Source organism: Rhinatrema bivittatum, chromosome 9, assembly GCF_901001135.1.
Source record: "Rhinatrema bivittatum chromosome 9, aRhiBiv1.1, whole genome shotgun sequence".
Classification (NCBI taxonomy): domain Eukaryota; kingdom Metazoa; phylum Chordata; class Amphibia; order Gymnophiona; family Rhinatrematidae; genus Rhinatrema; species Rhinatrema bivittatum.
Genome location: NC_042623.1, coordinates 42,653,853 through 42,676,570, shown reverse-complemented (window position 1 = coordinate 42,676,570; position 22,718 = coordinate 42,653,853). Strand labels below are relative to the sequence as shown.

Sequence of the window (22,718 nt, the reverse complement as noted above, 5' to 3'; positions counted from 1 at the left end):
TTTCCTGCTTTTATGTTGTTCTTCTTTTTATTTTTCTACTCATTTGTGAAAAAGAAAAAGGAGATTTTCTTTCAAAAGATCTAAGAAGAAAACTGGAAGATGAAATAGAGCTGTTAAAACAAGACATCATAATGGAAAAATAGCAATGAATGGAAAGACAACCGGATTAATGACCCCTCTGTGACACCGTTTAATTGTTTTTTGTTAGACGGAAGTATCGTGAGAGGTATTTTGGTTTTTGGACTTGTGTCTTTTGGCATATTGCTCGCCAATAAAATACAGGAAAGGGAGGTGGCTCGTATTTCCAGGTCTTCCAGACAGCATAGCACCTGGAAGAGCAACAGGAAAGATGCTCTCCAGCCCTTGGGAGACCCCTGCTGCAGAAAACCGCCTGCTCAGCAGCAGGGATTTGGAGTATCTCTGCATTTCGCCAGAGTCCAGACTTTACTTCCTGTGTTTTCACTGATTCATTGATTCGTTTTTGCTTTCAGACCAGCTTCCTTGTCATAAATGAGCTTCTGTGTTTGAAGTGAAATGACAGAACCTAGGGCCCAGAGGCGGTGCTGTGTGCGCCTCCGTCACCTTGAACCTGAGTTTGATTCCCAGAGCTTTTCTTCTGCGCGTTGGGCCGGCGGAGGGCAGCATTCATATCCCAAAATGTGGGAGGAGAGTCAGCCATCGTGCAATTGAGTTGCTCGGGGTGCACGCCTAGTAGTTTCCAGCAGGAGTCTGCGGCCCCCTGGCCAAGTTCTGCTTCTGTCATTCCAGTAGCTAGGCTAGGTAGGAAAGAGTTACTCTGGGTTGCTGTGAATGAAGGCTCGGGGTGCTGTAACTGTAGGAAAAATTGGTCCTAATTGAGCTGAAAGGAGCAGAAGGAAATTGATGACCCTAAAAAAAAAAATTGATAAAAGGATTGTAAAGAATTTTTTATGCTTCTAAGCCCCCTTATTGTTTTATTATGGTTTGCGTTAATAAAGGATACAGTACTGTGACACAATAATGGACTTAGTAATTAGACTATGAATAAGATAAAAACTTCAAGGGTAGATTTTTAAAAAAGCGCGCGCCTGTCCATGTGCGTGCGGGACCCGGCGCATGTTATAAAATCTGGGGGCCGCACGTGTGGGGGGGGGGGGTAGATTTTGCCAATTTACGCACGGCGACGAGATCAGGGCGTCCCCCAGTTCCCTCCCAGTCTGCTTCAATTAAGGAGCGGACTGGGAGGGAACTTTCCTACCCCCTTACCTACCCCTGCCTCCCTCTTCCCCTCTCCTCCCTGACCCCTTATGAGTTCCCACCTTGTTTTTGTTTTTTTTTTCTTTATTTAAGAACTTACGCCAGCTCCTGTGGAATTTGTGGGGAGAGTGTTTACCATGAATGTGAAAAGAATATCTCATTGATTCTCATTTGGCATCCTGGACAAGAACTTTGATACAAACAACATCTAAAAGGTGCCATTCGGGGGGAGGGTTGTTAAGATGGCATCCTGCACCTAGAAGCATCCAAATCATTCTTTGCCCAAATTGTTTCCTTTCTTTTGGTGGGAAAAACTTACCCTTTTTTTTATCTGTTTTTGTTTTGGTTTTGTTTTTTTTAATTATTATGCCTGGTGATTTCCAATAGTCTAAAAACCAAAAAGATGGAGCAGGAGAATTTGCACTCCAAAAAATAAATATCCACACACCAAAGGAGATGCAAAATATTAATAATAAATAAGGTCCAAAGCGTGGCTAGATTTATAATGAAAAACTGTTTCAAATTTATTTTTAACATTCATTTAATACGGCAACTCCGTTACTCATCCATCAAGGATATAAACAGTCTTCAACCAGGTTCCCCCGACTCGGACCCCATAGTCTTTCATATTGTTTTGCATTTTATATTTAATTATTCACCAAATCCAAGCTCATGGCAAGTTATATTCAGGTACAGATCCTTACCCCAAACAGGTTTACAATCCAAGGGCCTGATTTACTAAGCATATTTCCCATCGACGCAGAATGGAAGAAAAGCCTTAGTAAATCAGACCCTAAATTTATACCTGAGGCAATGGGAGGAGAAGGTGTTGTGGTGGGAGAAGTAGGATTCACTCCCTGGTTTTCCTGGTTCTCAGGCAGCTGCTCTAATTACCAGGCCTCGCCTCCACATATGGTGTACTGAAAGGGAAGGATGCATGTTTTTCTAAAAATTCTCTGAAAGCAGTGATCACAGGCCAGATGGATTTGTTCCTCACGCAGCAGCAGCCAATCTGATTTAGTCTTTTCCAGGAAACATACATTCAATACATGTTGGCCATATGGCAGGTTGTAACTGAGCTCAGAATAGGTATGAGGAACAACATCCTTCACCAGTATTACTTTTCTTATTTTTGAAACCCTTACATAATGCAGATACTTGTAAGTACCCTTTTATATCATAGATCACATAGGTGCCAGCTCCGGGGGTGCTCTGGGTTCTTGAGCACCCCAATAACAGATCTGCCTCCCGCGCCGCTTCTTTAATCCGCAGGACCTGTGGCAGCTGAGAGGACAGACTAGAGAGGTGACGCGGGAGGCAGATCTGATATTGGGGGTGCTCAGGCAACCAGAGCACCCTCAGAGCTGACACCTGTATCTTACAAAATAAAAGGAGCTGGAACATGGTCAAAATAGAATGGTAAAACCAAAAAAATATACACAAAACTGTGCGAAGGTGTCCATATATTAAAACAAACATATACTATATAAAGATGTTGTCATCAATTTATAATAGTGCTTAGAATATAATCTCCAGTCTCTTGCCCACAATGAGCTGCAGATTGCTTCAAACAAGAGCACAAATCTTTACATCCTTTATCGATTTCTACCTTCCTACCTATTAAAAATAACTTCTTTATTATTCAAAATTATTGTTATACCTCCAAAATCTTTTTTTTTTTTTTTTTTTTTTTACATTTCACACCCAGCAATCAGAAAAAATAAACAACACTGGCAATACTTAACTGGCAGAGCAGTTTGGATGTAGAATACTCTTATAATTCCTATTATGCCATGCCTGTTTTAACACCACTCAGATGCCAAGAATCCCCATGATGCTCTGGTTCTGGAACGATACCCCACATGGCCATTGATCTGGTGCTCGACCTGGCCCTGCATAGCTTCTTAAAAAAAAGCCATGCCTGGCAGCAACACAGTGCCTCCTGTAGAAATATTTGAAGCAGTTACGTGAAAAACTCTACACCTGACATTCAAAATATATAGCTATAAATTTCTCTTAACCTGGTGCCTCACATAACTAGGTACCTGCTTTCTCATTAAAGCTGATGATAAGCTTGCAAGGAGCATGTGATGGAAAATATACTTTGTTTATTTACTTTATTTCCCAAATCTGATATCCTGCACCAGCATACCATGATGCCCCAAGACAAATGACAAAATAATAAAACATCATATAAAATACAATAACAATTATTTTTCATACAAAGAAACACATAAAGGGCCGGATTTTCAAAGAGTTACGAGCGCCAGACCTATTTTCAAAAGGCCCCGGCGACGTGCCTAAAGCCCCGGGATGCATGTAAGTCCCGGGGCTTTACTAAAGGGGCGGGAAGGGGGCGGGGCAGGGTCAGAGGCTCCTGGCACAGCGGCCATTTGCTGCTGTGCTGGGGATTGCGCGCCGGCAGTCGGCCGGCGTGCGCAACTTACTTCGGCCCCAGGGCTGAAGTAAGTTTTGCAACAAGAAAAAAAAAAAAAAAAGAAAAAGGGAGGAAAGGGCGGGGGAAGGCAGCACGCTCGGCGGGGGCTCGGCGCGCGCAAGGTGCACAACTGTGCACCCCTCTGCGCGCGCTGACCCCTGATTTTATAACTTGCGTGCGCAAGTTATAAAATCAGGCATACATGTGTGTGCACCGGGTAGCGCGTGCACATGTACGCCTGTGCGCACCTGTTAAAATCTACCCCAAAATGAGTGATAAAATAGGTAAAATAATAATGCTGACAGGCTATGGACCCTTATTAGTTGATTAGAGCAGGCTTGGCTAGGATACAATAGCTGGCTTTCTCAGAAAGGACCCGTTATCTTTGGCAAAGCACCTTATCAAAAGTAATGGTGAGGCAATTTGTTTTAAAGCTGTCTCTTTGGAATTGTGTTGTGCTGCTTTGCTGTAGAGCAAGGTTGGTTAGTGACTGTACGTAGGGAGGAGGTTTAATGCAAAGGTCAGAGCGCTGAGCTAGGAGTGAGGGCAGACCCTGAGGCTTAGCTCCATACAGGTTATGGAGGGTGGAGTTGAGGAAGGGGTTTTAGGAGACAGGTGGAAGACAAGAGGGACGGAGGAGTTAAGCCTTAGCTACGGGTTATGTACATTTGACCCCTGAGGAAAACAGCATGAATGACTGCCGAAACACTGGCCATGCGCAAGCAGGTGCACTTTCACTTTGAAATTGGTGATGAGGACTGCTAGCCACAGATAAAGATAAGTGTTTGATTTTTGGAAATTACAAACGTTCAGCATAGTTATGCTTCACACTGATTTTTTGATTTTTTTTTTGTATTTTTGGTTGGTGGTTATTCTTTAATATTTTTCATGAGTGACTTTAACAAAAAGGTTTATGCGCATTTATGCGCGCATGTTATAAAATCAGCTACCCATGAGCACATGCGCACATGATTTTACCGTCTCAATCTCGTAAGGGGGGGGGGGGATTTTAGTAAGTACGTGTGGTGATGCGATAGCCCCATTTCACAGTTCTCTCCCAGTTCGCTCTTGTAAAGGAGCAAACTTCCCGAACCCCCTATCAAACCTGCCTCCCTTTTTTTCCTTACCAGCCCTGACCCATAAAACCGCGCCAACTACCCTAGATTTTTTGTTACCCGCAGTCCGTAGCAGCAGCAGCAGGTTATGCATTCATTTAATCCTGGTGTGCCCCCGGGCCACCTCTTTTTCACAAATCCTTCTCAGTACGCGTACCAGGAGATATGCGCATGGCTGCAGGTGCCTTTAAATCTGCGTGGACCGCGCACAGCCCAGTCACGCGCGTATCTCCCAGATTGGCCACGCATAGGGCTTTTAAAATTCGCCCTTAAGAGAGCAGAGTGATGTATATGAGGCGACATGGCGTACCACGCGGTCTGAGTGTTAACGAATGTTGAGATGTATTGGACTGTAACTTAACGGATATCGTACATCGTCTATATTGTGATTTGCCTGCACAGTGTTCCCATGCCTTGTTAAATAAAGGGTTTAAAAAAAAAAACCAATTATGCTGGCAGAAAGTGACATTTTCTGCACTTTTCAAGTCAAATTCTTCCCACGCAAAAAGCAGGTGCCAGCGACTGCCTGTGCTTTGGAACCTCAGCAGCTGCTTTCAAGGGGAAATTCGATTTCACTTTTAGAATTGGTGCCCCTCCGGTAAAAAGTACCAGCGGTCTTTGTTGCAATGCAAACAATGTGAAGATCGGGCCCCTCTCCCCCTCCCTTCTGTCACTGTGTCATTAGATATAGACTGTGAGACCACTGGCCCAGTTCCGAATTACTAGGGCACTGTCCGTGGTTCACCTGTCCAGGTTCAGCCGTTTCGTTCCCGTTGGTGACAGATGGTGCCCCAGCTGCTTTCTCTAACAACAACAAGAAAATCTCACTTATATCTCAGAATGAAAAGCATCAAAAATTACCTGCCAAGATTATACATTGTCTCTTATTGTGACTTTCATATAGCACTGGGTTTACATGGAAACTCGTATTTCAAACGTTTGTGCTAGTGCAATTGTAATCATCAGTCACATAGAGATATGAATGTGCAGGATTTTGTCCATAAGTGCAAATATCATGCAGCTTTATGTATTTGAATTACTATCACATTGACCACTTTTTATTCACCATGTGAAGAAAGTTTACTTATCTTAGGGGATACCAGGAGTAAATAAATCGTATGAAGTTGAAGCATCAAATCTCTCTGTATATTCTCAGCATATAAGTCACTCGTATGGTGTTGGAGCATCAGACTTGTCTATATGTTCACATCATATGAGTCACCTGACACTGCAGTGTTTTGGAGGAAAATTCCTTCTTCAGGGGTGATAATCAATTGAAAGCTCCAAACAATTAAAAGCTCCAAAACGTAAATTTCTATCCTGGAAAATATGCAAAAATCATTTTTAAACTTTTTCAAGTAACACCTTCATAAAGAAATCTCAGGGGTAGATTTTAAAAGGTGCATGCAGGCATATATGTGCGCGCGCTACCCGGCGCGTACACATGTACGCCCAATTTTATAACATGCGCGTGTATGTTATAAAATTGGGGGTCGGCGCACGCAAGGGGGTGCACAATTGTACACCTTGCACGTGACGAGCCGCGCTGCCTTCCCCTGTTCCCTTCCCCCTAGCCTGACCTTCCCATCCCTTCCCCTCACCTTTCCCCTCCCCCCAGCCCTACTCTTAAACCCCCCCCCCCCCCCCCAAACCTTTGTCTTACCTTTTGCGCCTGCTTCTGGGCAGGCGCAAGTTGCGCGCACCGGCAGCCTGCCGGCACGCGATCCTCCAACCCCGCCCCTTTAGTGAAGCCCCAGGACTTACACGCGTCCCCGGGCACGTAGGGCTTTTAAAATCCAGCCCTCAGTGTATCATTTCTAAAGTGCAACTTTATTTGAAAAAAACAAAATAACTTACTATAGTCCTTGTATATTAAATTTCTGAGATATGCTCAATTGCCTTTGTATGCACCCTGCCTTTGAAGCGTACTAGCTGTTCAGGCGTCGACAGCGCCATTTTAAACTGGAAAAACCCGTGAAAATCAAAATGTCAATCATTCACCGGAAGTGTGATTTAAATGTCATGAAACAGAAATAATGCGAAAAAATCCCAAATTACTTGACTTGTGAATTTACAAAAGCGTATACCAATCGATTTTTCCATTCAATCCATATGGTTCTACTATGCTTAATTTATGAATCCAAAAATTCTCCCGAAAGTTAAATCTAGAAGTATGATCTCTTCCCCCCCCCCCACCCCCCAAGGAGCTGGGGGAATATGTTCCAAAGTTATCCAATGAAAATCATTGACTTAATGTCCTTTTAGTATACAATGTGAAATTATTGGGGCTTTCACAAAACAAATCGGAAGGTGGTCTGTCAAAGCCAAAAAGCAAAGATAAAGCAAGACAGACCAGATGCCTTAGGTAGGGATTATTTATTCACACAATTATCTTGATAAGAGAGCCCAACTCTGGCCGAGTTTCGCACAAGGCTGCTTCAGGGGCTACAAAATAACCAAACATTAAGGTAAGTATAAATAAATAAAGAAATGATAAAAAAACACAAGAATTAGTATAAATATTAAAAAAAAACATACTCCACAAGACATGTATGAGGAAATATAGGTAAAAGAATAAATAATCCCTACCTAAGGCAACTGGTCTGTCTTGCTTTATCTTTGACTGTTGGGGCTTTGACATCTTTAGTGGAGATGCAACTCTGATGTTCTATAAGACGCTTTTTAATCTTACACGATGTCCCTCCGATGTAAAGTTTCTGACGAGGACGAATCAGGTCATAAACCACCTGACTGGTGTCACAATCTGTATTATATTTGTGTTTAAACACATAACCCGTATTAGGTTCTTGCCAAAAGGTACCCGGGATTGTTAACTCACAAAAATCACAGTTTCCACATGAAGAGTGTAATGAATGAACAATTGTGGCTTATGGTTCTTTTTCTAGGGCGGCACGAATGATGTATTGTCTAATATTAGGTCCTCTGGAATATGCAAACATCGGAGGGCATGAAACAAAATGTCGTGTGCTTAACACATGCCAATTCCGTTGAATGATCTTTTTAATTTTGCTTTCTCGACATGTTTTCCGGGTCAGGTGAAAATCAGTCACAGAGGCCCAGTTTAAAACTGTAACTGCATTTAGCACATCTCGTAATCCTTTTTAAAAAAAATTATTTTGGGCACTGCATTAGAACTCGCTGACCCTCTTTTGCTCCCTGTCACTTATTAAAACGTGCTGGTAAACAAAATATTTTAGATTTGAATTGGGAAGCTCTGTCAAAAGAGGAAATGGGGGGGGGGGAGGAGGAGAGGTTGTCTTAGTCAGATTTTAGATTTGCATCCTTTCTGTGTACTTTCAGATTATTTCACTAAATCTTATTCTTTGCAATTGATGGCAGTGCAGGTTTCGTCACATCATGCCAATTGTAGAAAACTGTGCAAATGAACAGCACTAAAGAGCACTGGTACCACTGCATCAGGCTTCCAGAAAGGCTGGGGTGACTAACATGGAGAGGCCATGGTTAAGACGCTAACTTCAATGAGCATGGGGAAGCCGGAATATATATTTTCTTTATCAATGTTAAGAAGATGGCTGAGAGGGAGGAGGTGCTGGGTTGCATAGGGAGATTTAAATGTGCATCTACCCAAAATGGACAAATTTGAAATGGGTAGACCGGATGAACCATTGTGGTCGTTGTCTACTGTTGTTTACTGTATTACTACTGTATAGGTTACTGTGTTATAGTGTTTTATTTAAATCTTTAATGTATAGGGGGACTCTGTGATCCAGGAGAATCCCATGAGAATAATGTCATACTCTATGCAAAGGTGGAAGGAAGGAAAGAGCACTTTGTCATGGACCTGCTGTCTTATTCTTCTTACAAGGTATGGGAGGCATGGCTAATTCTGCTGTAACCACAAAATATGCATTTGAAGAACCCTTTGAATTTTATTTTTTTTTACAGAATAGAAGTGGACACTTGGCAGTCAACCCTAAAGGATTTATAAATCTATTTTATGGAGATCCAAAAAGGTCAAATTAAAAAAAATATCCCTGCTATAATATCTGTCTTGGCTGATGGAGTCAGCTTCTCCAACCACATGGTTTCATGCATGCTCACTTCATCAGTGGGATACAGAAACAATGAGTTCTGCGGCCAAGATTCGCAAAGAAAGCAAAAAATGTAGCTAATTAGAAAGCAGGTAGCTCAGAGGACAATTGTAGGTTTACTTCAGTCACTCACTAGGGCCCATCCTTGGGGGAGGGCAGGGACAAATAGGGGCAACCACCCTGCGTTGCCATGGTAGCCCCATCCCCAATACATTAATTTCCTGTCAGTTTGGATATAGAACCATGCACTTTAGCATTCTAGGACCCCACTGCGGCTGACTGATTGGCCCCAGGCCCCCACATGCTATGGTCACCCCTGTCAGTCACACAGCTGTTTGCTTTATAAGAGCACAATAACAGTCAATAATATTACTTCAGACCATCCAGATACTAATTAAAACATCAGTAAAAGTATCAATAGCTTTATTTTGGTTAGAAAGCTGGCTTCAGGAATAATGTTCCATTATTTTGCTGCCTATTTGCTTTTTTGAGCCAATCAGAATACAGTGCTTCTGCTGTGTTCCAATCAGATTGATTATGGGATCTTCCATTTTCCTTTTATTCATGTTTCTAGTTTGATTTTTATTTTTTTTTTTTTTAAATAATAGACTTGATGTCAGCAAAACAACCCATTCTACAAGGATTGTCTCTTGCTTTTTGAATAAACATCTTGATTTCACCTATGCAGATATTACTGCTCCAAGACATCAGTAGCTTGCCATAACCCATCTTTCTGCTGCCATTATCTCTTAAGTTCATTTTTTGCTATAAATCTTCTAAAAGGAAGATCAAATCGGAATACCCATAATATGACTTTATGCATTACTAGTCACTTTTGTGGCCAGTTCCTGAATTTTTTCGGTATTTTCTCTCATTCCGCTCGATTGCATGTTTCAGAAATATATATATATATCTAAATATATATATATATATATTTATTTATATATATATATATATATATATATATATAGATAAATAGATGAATATGACTGAGTATTATGACTCTTTGCTCTGATGAAGATACTGTTTAGGGAGCTGAAATATCTTCAGAATGGTTTCATATAAGTGTTAAATATTTTTTGGAGAATCTACCCATTAGTGTGCCTTATTAATATTTTCCTGAAATATGTTTTCCAAAGGCACAGAAATTGAGTCAGCACATTTTCCTTAGACATATGGAGGCCAATGTACTGAATTGTGAATGGGAACACATACAAAAAGTAGCCGGCGCAAAAATGCCAAATAGCGCAAGCTGTTTTTCCATAAATGCAATAGCATGTGCTGTTTCATATTTGCAAATACTAGTTCTCACTATTTGGCATCTTTGCACGCACTGTTTTTCGCATGTGGTCCCATTTGTACGATGTATGCAAAATCAACTAATGAGCTCAAACATCATATAAATGAGCTCAACATTTTGACAAAGGAGGTGGTCTGATAGTACATTGGTACCATGGTTTGAAGCTTTTCTCCTATTCTGTGTCTCTGGGAACAAAATTAGTAAATCTGGCCCTTGGTGAGGTATGGTGACACATGAGCTTCAGAGTTGTGCTAAATCAAACATTTTTTCAGTATGTTACCATGCATCCAATTTATGCTGTGTACATTCTAAGACCTCTTTAACCAAATTTTAAGCAGGGCTAAAAATAGATGTTTTAAATTGCTAGTTCTTTCTTTAATAGAACATGTGTGCTGTTGTTTTTATATATACACACGTGTGTGTATAAACAGGATAGTTTATTCTTATTCTTATAGGTGCCATCTTTAGTCTCTGCTGTTATCAATCCAGAGTTGCAGACTCCAGCAACTAAATTTTGCCTCAAGCAAAAAACTCACGCAGGACACAATCAGAATGTCTGGGCTGTTGATTTTTTCCATGTGTTACCTGTTCTGCCTACCACTCAGTCTCACATGATACAGTTTTCTATTAACCTTGGCTGTGGATCTCATCAACCTGGTAACAGGTAAGAAGAAGAGCTACAAGTGCACTTTTCATATCCCATTAAGAGCTCCGGTAGAGTTGGTTTCTGCCATTGTGCAATGCTATGACTTTTCTCTGCAAATAGAAAAGGCACTCTCCTCTGTTTATCTGATCCTGCGAGCATAATCTCCGTCTTCTTCCCTCCAATTTAAAGACTATATTAAAGCAAGTTTTTAAAAAACATCCAAATGGATAAATCAATAAAGGCCTTATTACTATGTCGCTGTCTTGATGGCAGAAGGTCAAGGGTGAGCACAAGGGCAAAGTAATTCATCCTGACCCACAATATCCTGTGCTAGGAGACTCGGATTGTTCTTTCTCTTCTTCCCCTTCCCCCCATAAAAACATGCATTTCAATAAGTATAATCATACATCTGTAAGGCCCCCTCCCTTGACTGTTGCTACAGTGCAGCAGAGGCATTCTATGACCACATTGTTCTGATAACTCAGTAGGCAGAGTGCTCTTTTCAACAGTAAGTTCAGATATGTTGCTGGTTTAATGTCAAGCTGATTGGATGCAAAAATGAAAACATAAATTTTCATGGCAGTGTTTCAGGCCACAATTGTTGCCTGCATACTCTTGCAAACCAGACCAGCTGTCTGAGCACTTGCGAAAAGTAACATTTTTATTTTGGAAATTGTTTTGTGCGTATTGTGCATAATTTTCATCTTCATTAAGGGGTAGGTTTTAAAACGTGCACGTCCATGTCCATATGCATGTGTTGTTTCCCAGCATGTGCATGTTATAAAATACGGTTCCCGCGCGCATGTGCGGGCAGGTCAGGACTTTCATGCGAGCTGGGGGGGGGGGGGGATTTTAAAAGCTACGCGCGGTGACGCGAGTAGGGCTTCCCCAGTTCCCTCCCAGTCTGCTCCAATTAAGGAGCGGACTGGGAGGGAACTTTCCTATACCCTTACCTAACCTTCCTACCCTTTCCCCTCACCTCCTCGACCCCTAACCCCTTCCTAGCTATTATAATTTTTTTTATTTACCTTGCTGCTCCTTTGGAGCAGCAGTAGACTCCGCCCGCCAGCCGGCTGCCGGTGTGCGCTTCCCCGGAACACCGGCTAAATGCGACGTCCCGGCCCACCCCTTGCCCAGACCACGCCCCCGGCTCACCTCTTTCAGACAGGCCGGCACTTTGGCGTGTAACCCTCGAAATGTATGCATGCGGCCTTTTTAAAATTGGGGCGTAAATTATTTGCTGTGGACATTAGTGGTGCAGTTTGATTACTTCCTGGTTGTGTTTTTACTTTTGAATTGCATACTTTATTATTCAACACATAGGATATTAATTTCTCAGCATGCAATTTAGTAAAAAGGCAATTGAAAATCAATTTTGCAATTCTTCATAGAAGGGCAATTTATAAGGCCAATTCCATGGGTAAAACAGTACATTACCCCTGGAAATGGACTAACGGAAAATTGCCTGTCCTGTGCCTAAACCTACATGCATAGGGCCTGTATGCACATGCATTTATCTGCAGTGAACATGGATGTTTCCAGGGTGAGGTTGGGTGGACTTTGCACATAATTGTTCTTTTTAGCACCATCATCATCATCGTAATTTATGATCACACTTTTCCATCTTTAGAGTTCAAAGCATGTGCGGGCAATGGCTTAACAACAAGTTACAGCACACAACTCAATAGCAGGTTACAGAATAACAAATAATAAGCTGTTCTCTTTACTTTTATTATTATTATTATTATTATTATTATTAACAGTGAGTTACAGTAAATAATTCAATAGCTGGTAACAGAATAGACAATTCAAAGAACAGGAATTAGGAATAGCAGGATAAAAAAAACTTTGCATTTTTGTGTGCATATATACGTGTGAGCATTAGCAGATGTAAATGTGTGTGAGTAGTTTTTGTGGGATAGTTTCAAAGAGAAAGCACGGGTGTTACTTCCCCTTTCAAAATGCGTGTGAAGTCTGCAGGTAAAAATTACCCACAGACTTTACATCGATGCGGGCTGTTACAGAATTGCTCCTTTGCAGTATTTGCTTGCAGGGTAAATGCTTCCCTTCTGTTCCATTTTGTTCCCCGATACCATTAGTGTCGTCTTGGAGTTTTCAACTAACCATGGACGCTCCTGGTCCTTGCTTCATAGCGAGTGTCTGCCCGAGTTATGTGCTGGGCCACATCTTCCTCACAGCACAGTTTACTCAGCCGAAAACTACAGCGGGTAAGACAGCTACCACCTCCCCCCCCACCCCCAACACACACACACACACACACACACACACATATACATTAACAACTCAGAGCTGAGGCTCAGAGTCAAAGCTCTGTGACACAATGAAAACTGTCAGCTTCCAGGCAGCATTGTATTTCAGAGCAGCTGGAGATGGCATGTGGCAAGTTTTCTGGTGGGCGTGCTGACCTTCTGTGCCGTCCAGTGTATACAGCAAGGTCTTTGTTGCCGTACAGGCCAGGCTAAAGGCCCCCACGAAGTTCCTCTCAACCGAGTCACTCTTCAGTATGTCTTTTAGCATTTGAGTTTGGGTTTTTGGAAACTGTTTGCCATTTCCTCCTACATTACACATAGTCGTGTATCTCTAGGGCACAAAAGCAGTTTCAATACAATTACAACATAGTTTTTGACACCGCAGTGTGGCTTCAGCCATGGGAAAGGAGGTACTTGGGCCACTGACCTTGGTGGAAATTCAGAACAGTGTGATACAATAGGGATGGGAGGAATGAAGTAGCTGGTTGTGTGACTAACAGCAGTCAGAAAGTTTCTGTGAAAATATCTCCTCTACGTGGCTGAAAAAAATTCGTCTTTAATGCATGTAAATGTTACATTTTGTTTCAGGTGGAATCGGATATCTATCCCCCTCCCCAATGCAGCACTAACCAGAGACACCAGACTGCGATGGAGACAAATAGGACCCATCCTTGGAAACATGTGGGCAATAGATAACAGTTAGTATTTCTGTTCTTCAGAAAGGGAAACTGCATTGTGGGATCTGCCTAGTCAGAGTCCAGTTCATAAAAGATTTACACCTCATTAACGTGGGATTGTCTTGCACTTTGGAGGCTTCTGCCTAAGCTGGCATTCTTGAGGGATACTCAGTTCCCTTTCTGCCTGATCACCCTTGCTTTCCTCTCTGCAATTAACCCATGAGATATGCAGCTTTAAAGAAGGAATGAGGTTAAACGATAAAGGCATTTTATGCTGCAGTGAACAAAGTGCTCACATTTACTGAAATTTTTTTTTCTTTATGGGGGAAACGAGAAAGCAGACCTGGGTGGATGGCTTAGTATGGACTAGTAGTGGATGTCTTCTAGGCCACCAATTCAAATCCTGCTCAGATCAGAGGTGACTAAAAATGTTGCCCACTATGAAAAAAGATAGTGGTTTTGGTTCACAATCACAGTTTGCACTAAAGTGCAACTTAGTTTTGTGTTTTCAACAGAGAGACCAAGGGCTAAATGGGCAATAGTGACTGAACCACCTTTACACTCTGTTCCTTGGTCTCTCCAAAAATAAGACTAAAATACTTGATGAGGGGTATGGTCTCTAAATTAATTTGTTTTGCACATACTGTGTCAGGAATGAACCTGACTTGGGGCTGGGAATGTAGGGCGCGATCTCAATCTCTCCGATTTACTGTGCGTGCTCTTATTAACATTTGCATGGCACCAATGAGTGCTTCCTTCTGAAGTTCATAAGATGCAATATATAATTAAGGGGCACCTGGAAGTTCTTGTAACCAGGCTTCTGACCGCTGAAATAATTGTATCTATTTCTCTGTCTCTCTGCCACATTTTCAGCGTGAGAAGGCAGCTTGTGATGCTGCCGCTTGTTCTGGATCTCTTTTTGAAGGAAAAGGCTCTCAGTTTGCACTGCTTAATCTTGCAACCTTCACAAACAATAGATTCACTTTGACGTCAGTAACTTAATATTTAAATAAAATGTTGAAAACGTATCAAAAGAAATAGCAAAACTGTTGAAAGTCTGTGAATTTTCTAGGACTTGGAAGATGCACTGCAACTAGCCTGCTGGCTCCAGATTCTCCAGATCTTTAAATTATAAGATTTGTTTAATCATGAGGAAGGGGCCATTTTTAACCATCCACTGCCCTTTTCTTCCTTTCCCTATTAAAAGTATAATTTAAAGTACATACTGCTCATTACAGCCTTTTGAAATTATGAAAAGTGATGCGCGAGGTGGCAGAAGGTGGAAGGACCCTGGTCAAATGTAACCATAGATTCGTTGGTCATGTACTCAGAGGTTCCGGTGAAAAATTAACTAATTTAGTTCTGGAGGGTGTGATAGAGGGCAAAAGAGACGGATGACGGCATGGAGGAATATGGGGAAAAGACATTAAAAAATGGTCGAGATTGGAAATATGCGTGACACAAAGAGGAAAGCTGAGCATAAAAAGAATCGATGCAGGGTAATGGCCAGCCTTTGAACTGAAGATCAGGATGATGATCATCATTATTGCAGGAGTTATGTTTTTTTGGACTCTTCCCCCGTGGTGTTGGATTTAACACAGGGTATCTTACTCTTAGAGGACTGGCTCACCTGCCGGAAAACAAAAGTCACCAGTCATTTAGTGTCTGTTATTAGAAACCTATTTTCCCATTGCTCAAGTGGTTTGCTCTTCCGGTTTGACAGATTCCAGGACGGTTTCCAATTCTCAACAATCAATACCAATAATACAAATTAGCAATAAAATATAATAATCATATTACAACAAATACAATAAAATATCTGCTCAATACAATAAAGTAACTACTAAATCATCATCATAAAATTAGTCTCATTTCTTTGTTTTGTCTCTGCTCATCTCCTATTTATGTATTATTTCTCATTTTGGATCCCTACTCTTAGAAGCAGAATAGGAGACAGACCATATTGCAGATGACCCTAAAAAAGAAATTCTGTAGTTCATACCAATCCACAGACCTGCAAAAGAAATCTTTACATTTTTTATGGTCATGAATACTGTTGTTAGTGAAAAAAAACTACAATTTGTAGCCCTAATGAGTAGCTTACCATTCATCCACTGTATGCTGTTGCTTTGGTCGCTGTAGCTTGAAAATAAACACATACTTTCCCAAAATTGAAGGCTTCAGATTCACTGAAGATACCCTGTAAATTATAGAAGGATGACCTCCTTTCAGGTATCTCTTATACGATGTACTGGAAGCCTTGTACCTTTAATAATTGAGACATGGATGGAAGGCCATTCTCGATTGAGATCAGGCCAGTGGAGCTGTGGAAGGCTGCTGAGGATTTCTTAGACTTCTGTACAATATATTTTAAAGAACTGAACCTCTGAAAAAATGCTATTACTCTAGAAAATATATATCATAACAGTTGTTCCATGTAAATGTTACTGTTTCTTGTAAACCGATACGATGTGCAAACAGTTATCGGTATATAAAAGCGCTTAAGTAAATACATAAATAAATAAAATGGGTCAATACCGAGACCAAATAAAGGTAAAACATATCTTAAGGCAAAGATATTAGAGAGCTGAGCAAAATCTGTGAAATAAGTTTCTAGTGAAGCCTAGAAAGTGCCACTGGTGAACATGATTATTGCCAGCCTATTCATATATACAATATATTCAGTTGCTTACCAGTTACACAATTTGTCTCATGGATATTTTTGACTAGATGACCATCTGTAAGGTATTCACTTATTTAGTAATCTATTTTATCCAACAAATAACTGTTATGTACCTTCCTGTATGCTCTTCTTCTCCCTTTTTCTTTACATAAGATATTGTACACATTTATATTTTCTCATGCTGATTTGTGTGTAAGTGTCCATCCATCATTCTTTAACATTAGAATGCATGATGACCATTTTCCTTTCATCTTAAAATGTTGTGTATCTTTTTACTGACGTGATTTCTTTGCACTGCAGTTTATGTTGGTCCATCTTGCCTGAAATTCTGCTCTGGCCGAGGACAGTGCACTAGAAATGGCTGCAAGTAAGAGTTTGATAATATTTGATATCTTAAATTATAAACAGCTTGAGCATGAGAAGCAGATGATCATTATTTGTTTGCATATTTGATTCCCTCATTGCTCTAAGTTTACCTATGTTGAATACCGCAGGATCAGCAGTAACAAGACGCTCAAGTTTTTAAAACAATTGTGAAACCGGCAATTGTCTGCAGACCTAGGGGAGAGATGATAAATGTTAGGAATGGCAGGGATGGGATCTTGTAACCATAAGAACATAAGAAATTGCCATACTGGGTCATCAAGCCCAGCATCCTGTATCCAACAGTGGCCAATCCAGGCTACAGCGACATGGAAAAAGATCTAGGTGTCATAGTGGATAATACATTGAAATTGTCGGCTCAGTGTGCTACGGCAGTCAAAAAAGCAAACAATGAATAAGAATTATTAGGAAGGGAATGGTAAATAAAACAGAAAATGTCATAATGTCTCTGTATCACTCCATGATGAGACCATACCTTGAGTACTGTGTACAGTTCTGGTTGCCGCATCTCAAAAAAGATATAGTTGCAATGGAGAAGATAAAGAGAAGGGCGACCAAAATGATAAAGGAGATGGAACTGCTCCCCTATCAGGAAAGGCTAAAGAGGTTAGGGCTGTTCAGCTTGGAGAAGAGACTTCGAGGGGGGATATGATAGAGGTCTTTAAAATTATGAGAGGTCTAGAATGAGTATATGTGAATCAATTATTTACTCTTTCGGATAATAGAAGGACTAGAGAGCACTCCATGAAGTTAGCAAGTAGCACATTTAAAACTAATTGGAAACATTTTTTTTTCACTCAACACACAATTAAGCTCTGGAATTTGTTGCCAGAGGATATGGTTGGAAGGGTGTAGTATAGCTGGGTTTAAAAAAGGTTTGATAAGTTCTTGGAGAAATCCAATAACTGCTATTAATCAAGTTGACTTACAGGAGGATTTTAAAAGGCCAGTGCATGCAAATCCTGGGAGATATGCGTGTGGCCGGCCACGCGCACGCCAAACACATTTTCAGAGTGGCCCGGCCACGTGCTTATTTTCCGGTATGCGCAAAGTGCTGGGACTTTAAAAAGGGCAGGCTGGGGGCGGGCTCTGGGCGGTGAGAGGTGTGGTGGGGGTAGGCCAGGGCAGCGTCATTTTGCGCTGTTCCCAATGAAGCGCTCACCGGCAGCCAGCTGGTGCGCAGAACTTACTCCTGCTCATGGAGTGGGTAAGTTCCAAAACAAAAGTAATTAGTTTTGGTGGGTTTAGGGATCGAGGAGGAGAGGGGGGAAAAGGGAGGAAGGTAGGGGGACAGGGAAGTTCCCTTAATTGGAGCGGACTGGGGGGGACTGGGGATGGCTCGATCGCATTGCTGCGCATTTTTCATAAAATAGCCCCTCCTTGCATGCGCAGGTTGGAACCCGCGCGCACATGCACGCTCCGATTTTCTAACATGCATGCATGCGGTGACGCGCACATGTATTAAGATCAGTGAATCCATATGCGCGCGCTGGGAACCGCCCACACATGGACATGTGCACGGGCCTTTAAAAATTCACCCCTTAGAAAATAGCCACTGCTATTACGGCATCAGGAGCAAGGGATCTACTTAGTGTTTGGGTAATTGCCAAGTACTTGTATTGAAAACAGGATGCTGGGCTTGATGGACCCTTGGTCTGACCCAATATGGAAATTTCTTATGTTCTTAACATGGTAGGTATTGCTGCAAGTTTATGAAATAACAGCATCCTCCATTCTACCTCACAGACAGGCCGATACAGTACAGTGCGCTCTGTTAGCCCAGGTTTGGACGTGTGTTTTCGACGCGCTAGCTTTACCCCTTATACAGTAAGGGGTAATAACGTGTCGAAAACGCGCATCCAACCAACCCCCCCCCCCCAAAACTAGTAGCGCCCGCAACATGCAGATGCATGTTGATGGCCCTATTAGTTATTCCCGCGCGATACAGAAAATAAAATGTGCAGCCAAGCCGCAAATTTTACTTTCAGAAATTAACGCCTGCCCAAAGGCTGGCATTAATTTCTGCCGGTGCCAGGGAAGTGTACAGAAAAGCAGAAAAAACTGCTTATCTGTACACCCTCCGACTTAATATCATAGCGATATTAAGTCGGAGGCCCCAAAAGTAAAAAAAAAAAAAAAAAAAGTAAAAATTTAAAAAAAAAATTTAAAAATCGGCTCGCGGGTTGGAAGACGGATGCTCAGTTTTGCCAGCGTCCATTTTCTGAACCCAAGGCTGTCAGCGGGTTTGAGAACCGACACCGGAAAAATTGAGCGTCGGCTGTCAAACCCGCTGACAGCTGCCGCTCCTGTCAAAAAGGAGGCACTAGGGATGCGCTAGTGTCCCTAGCGCCTCCTTTTACCGCGGACCCTAATTTGCATAGGCCACCCGCCTGAATCGTGCGCCCAGGAGAGTGGCCTGTGCTTGTGCCGGGAGAGTGGGTGCTCACCAGCTCTCCCGGGCGTTTTTCTGTATCGGCCTTTAAGAGATTGATTTTAAAAAGTCCAATTGGCGCGCGCATGTTATAAAATCCAATGGCCCCCCGGGGAGGAGGGGGATGTAGAATGGGCAGGGCAGGGGGGCGGGCCAGGACAGTACCATTAGCCGCCATTCCGAGGAAGCGCATGCCAGCAGCTGGCCAGCGTGCACAGATTATTTCTGTTTATTGTAATTGCACCCCTGTTTCTTGTGAACCAGCATGATGGGACTTCCGTCTTGAATGTTGGTATATAAAAAAACGTAAATAAATAAATAAATAAATTTCTGGTCCAGAGGAGCAGTAAGTAACAAAATAAAAAAAAATAGGGATAGGTAGGATTAGATTAGGCGTCGGGGAGGAGAGGGGAAGAGATAGGAAGGGTAGGATTAGGGGATTGGAAAGTTCTCTCCCAGTCCGCTCCAGTTAAGGAGTGGACTGGGAGGGAAAATGTACTTGCCACTGATCAGTTTTATACACATTTGCTAGAAGATGGCAACTATCTTATTACATAAACTTGCAGCAATAGCAACCATGTTATTGGAATATTCAAGAATTTGTTGATGTCTTTTTTTCCTAAATCTTTTTGAGAGGATTTAACATGTTTAATCAATGATTTATGTTAACAAAAAGGGAAAAAAAATTCACAGCCTTCCTCTCTACCCACAAACACACCCAGAAATTTTGCAAGTGAAAAACAGCAAAGGAAGTCTTGTAAGAGTTTTGAGCAAGGCTTAAATTTAATAATCATATCATCCTTGTACTTCTTGTCAGAAAATCATATATTAATTATGGTATAATTTGTGTCTCACAGTCGGGAGCTTTGCAACAGATTCATACTGCATTGATTCAATTTTTGTTTTCATAGATGTGATCCTGGGTTCTCGGGTCCTGCTTGTGAAATGGCCTCCCAGACGTTCCCCATGTTTATTTCAGAGAGCTTCAGCAGCTCCAGGCTCTCCTCTTACCACAACTTTTACTCTGTCCGTGGTGCTGAAGTCAGCTTCGGTTGTGGTGTGCTAGCAAGTGGCAAGGCCTTGGTTTTTAATAAAGAAGGGAGACGGCAACTCATCACTGCTTTCCTTGACAGTTCGCAGTCCAGGTGAGGAGCGATAGGATTTGTGATGTGGTCATTCACTTATATAACTGCCATACCTTGAATTTGGGCTCAGATTTAAGAACTGAGCAAAAAGTAAGGCATAAAATGAGCAGGAAATCTGCAGGTCAGTTTGCGTGCAATTTTAATATAGTACATCTTTTTGCAAAGATTTCATTTCTTGCAACTTCTAGGATGTAAAAAATCACTGAAAAAAAACAGTACAAAAAGCACACTTTTGCCCATAAGTTAAGTTTTGGAATTTTTGGCATTTGCATTTTTCTACATTAGATTTTTTTTTTAATTCTCCAGAAGATTTTTTATTTATTTATTACAAGGATTTGTTACTTGTTCTCTTATTGGAGTACTCAAAGTAAGGGACAGGTTTACGAAGTAATTTCATTAATGACACCATCGCCGTGAACGACCCCACTAGCACAGCTGTCCCTTGGTCAGATCACTACCTCTTGCACACTACCCTCACCCTGCAATAAACTGCCCCATCTCAACTCCCAGAGCCTAACACTATACAGATCCGCAAAGCATGTTCCATTGATGAACTTACCAATGCACATCAATTCAGCAATAACATCATGGTACTCTCTCACCGGGAATATTGCCAATGATATTTGCCCATTACGCTCAAAAACAATCTTCCACTGCAAAACACAACAAAAACCATGGTACACTCCCGAACTAAAAACTTTGAAACACACCCTCAGAAAATTAGAGAGAGACTGGCGTAACAACCCCTCCCTCACAAAACGTAATTCATACAGAGCTACCCTACGCATATATCGTGACCAAACCCTGAATGCAAAGAAGAACTACCATGCTAATAAAAAAAAAAAAACGACCTTCAATTTAATGCAAACGCTCTCTTCACATATGTAGCACAAATGACGAAAACCAATACCACCCCCTCCTCTAGCAAAGATGCCCATATCAAAAGTGAGAAATTGGCCACATTTTTCCGTGAGAAAATAATTAAAATCATGGCTCGGTTCCTTAGCAATAATCCCCCCACCAGAACCAACCCACAACTCTTGCTTGCAACCTTCAATTCCTTTGAACCCACCTCCTCCCTTGAGATTCTGAATCCCATAAAAAAATGAAACCTGCCACACACCCTAGTGACACCATACCCACTAAACATCTTCTTTCTATTCCAGAAATTGTAGCACCGCCAATTGCTAAAATTATCAATTGTTCACTAGCTTCTGGAGAAATCCCTACTACACTTAAACAAGCTATCATTTATTTTATTTATTTATTTAGATTCTTTTACTATACCGATGCTCAAGACAAAATCTTATCGTACCGGTTTACAGTATAACCAGGGGAAACCAATAACCAGAAGAGAGAAAGTTACAATGAACAGGGATTACACAACAGGACAATTGAAAGAGGAAGAATTAGTTTAAAAAAGCTCTCCTAAGAGTAAAAACGAGATAATACACCATTGATTAGCATGGATGGTTAACTAAGTGGTTCAAGCATAACAGTTCTTTTCTATAATAGTAGGGGGAAGAATTTGTTAGGGGTAGGCTTGAGAGAACAGCCAGGTTTTCAGTTTCACAATTTCACATCACATGCACTCCCACTTCTTCCACAATAAAATTCACAGAAGTGCTCAACCCTACCCCCAGTTATTCACAGCCTAGCAATGTTCTAACAGCTTCTCTCCATTTGTTCTAGCAACCACTTTCCAATTTGTATATAAGATCCATGATATTGCATTATTTATTTAAGTTGCATCACATTGCAATCTAATTTGTATCTCTTTTGTTCATCTTATCTTATTTAATCCCATTGACGCTCAATTATTTTCATATAGTTATGCTCTTTTCTTCCCCTGCCCTTCTCCCCTTAATTAATATGTTAACTGTATTGCTCCGTTAATGTTAATGTGTCAAATGTAATGCTCTGTTGCTAACCCTATGTTCTTTAGCACAGTTGCAATTTTATGTTCTCTGTGAACCGATGTGAAGTTACTAAACAAATGTCGGTATATAAAAACTGCAAATAAATAAATAACAAATAATACATAATAAATAAACATAAAATATAGTACCTAAGCATAGTATAAATTCACACTGTAATAATACAAAATAAATAAACATAATATCTAATGCTTAAATAAGGAATAAATACACAGTAATCATAAACAGAAATTTGAAAACAATGGGACCAGGGTTTTGGAATCATTTTTAGATACTTTGAATGAGAATGTGTGTGGAGATTGGGCCATGTGGATTCAGAGTTCTCACCCAGACACACACTAGTTTGAAGGCTACAGGCTAACCCGTGAGTGAACTCATATTTAC

General features: G+C 41.3%; 1 protein-coding gene across 1 annotated transcript in view; it reads left to right on the top strand.

The window, feature by feature from the left end:
* The window catches only part of RELN (reelin), a 699,179-nt gene that overhangs the window by 393,544 nt on the left and 282,917 nt on the right, over nt 1–22,718 (top strand). The window contains exons 13-18 of the mRNA XM_029615599.1: nt 8,523–8,635; nt 10,617–10,825; nt 12,907–13,035; nt 13,666–13,775; nt 16,738–16,804; nt 20,164–20,397. Of these exons, the coding sequence (XP_029471459.1) occupies nt 8,523–8,635; nt 10,617–10,825; nt 12,907–13,035; nt 13,666–13,775; nt 16,738–16,804; nt 20,164–20,397 (862 nt within the window). The remainder of the gene's footprint in view (nt 1–8,522; nt 8,636–10,616; nt 10,826–12,906; nt 13,036–13,665; nt 13,776–16,737; nt 16,805–20,163; nt 20,398–22,718) is intronic.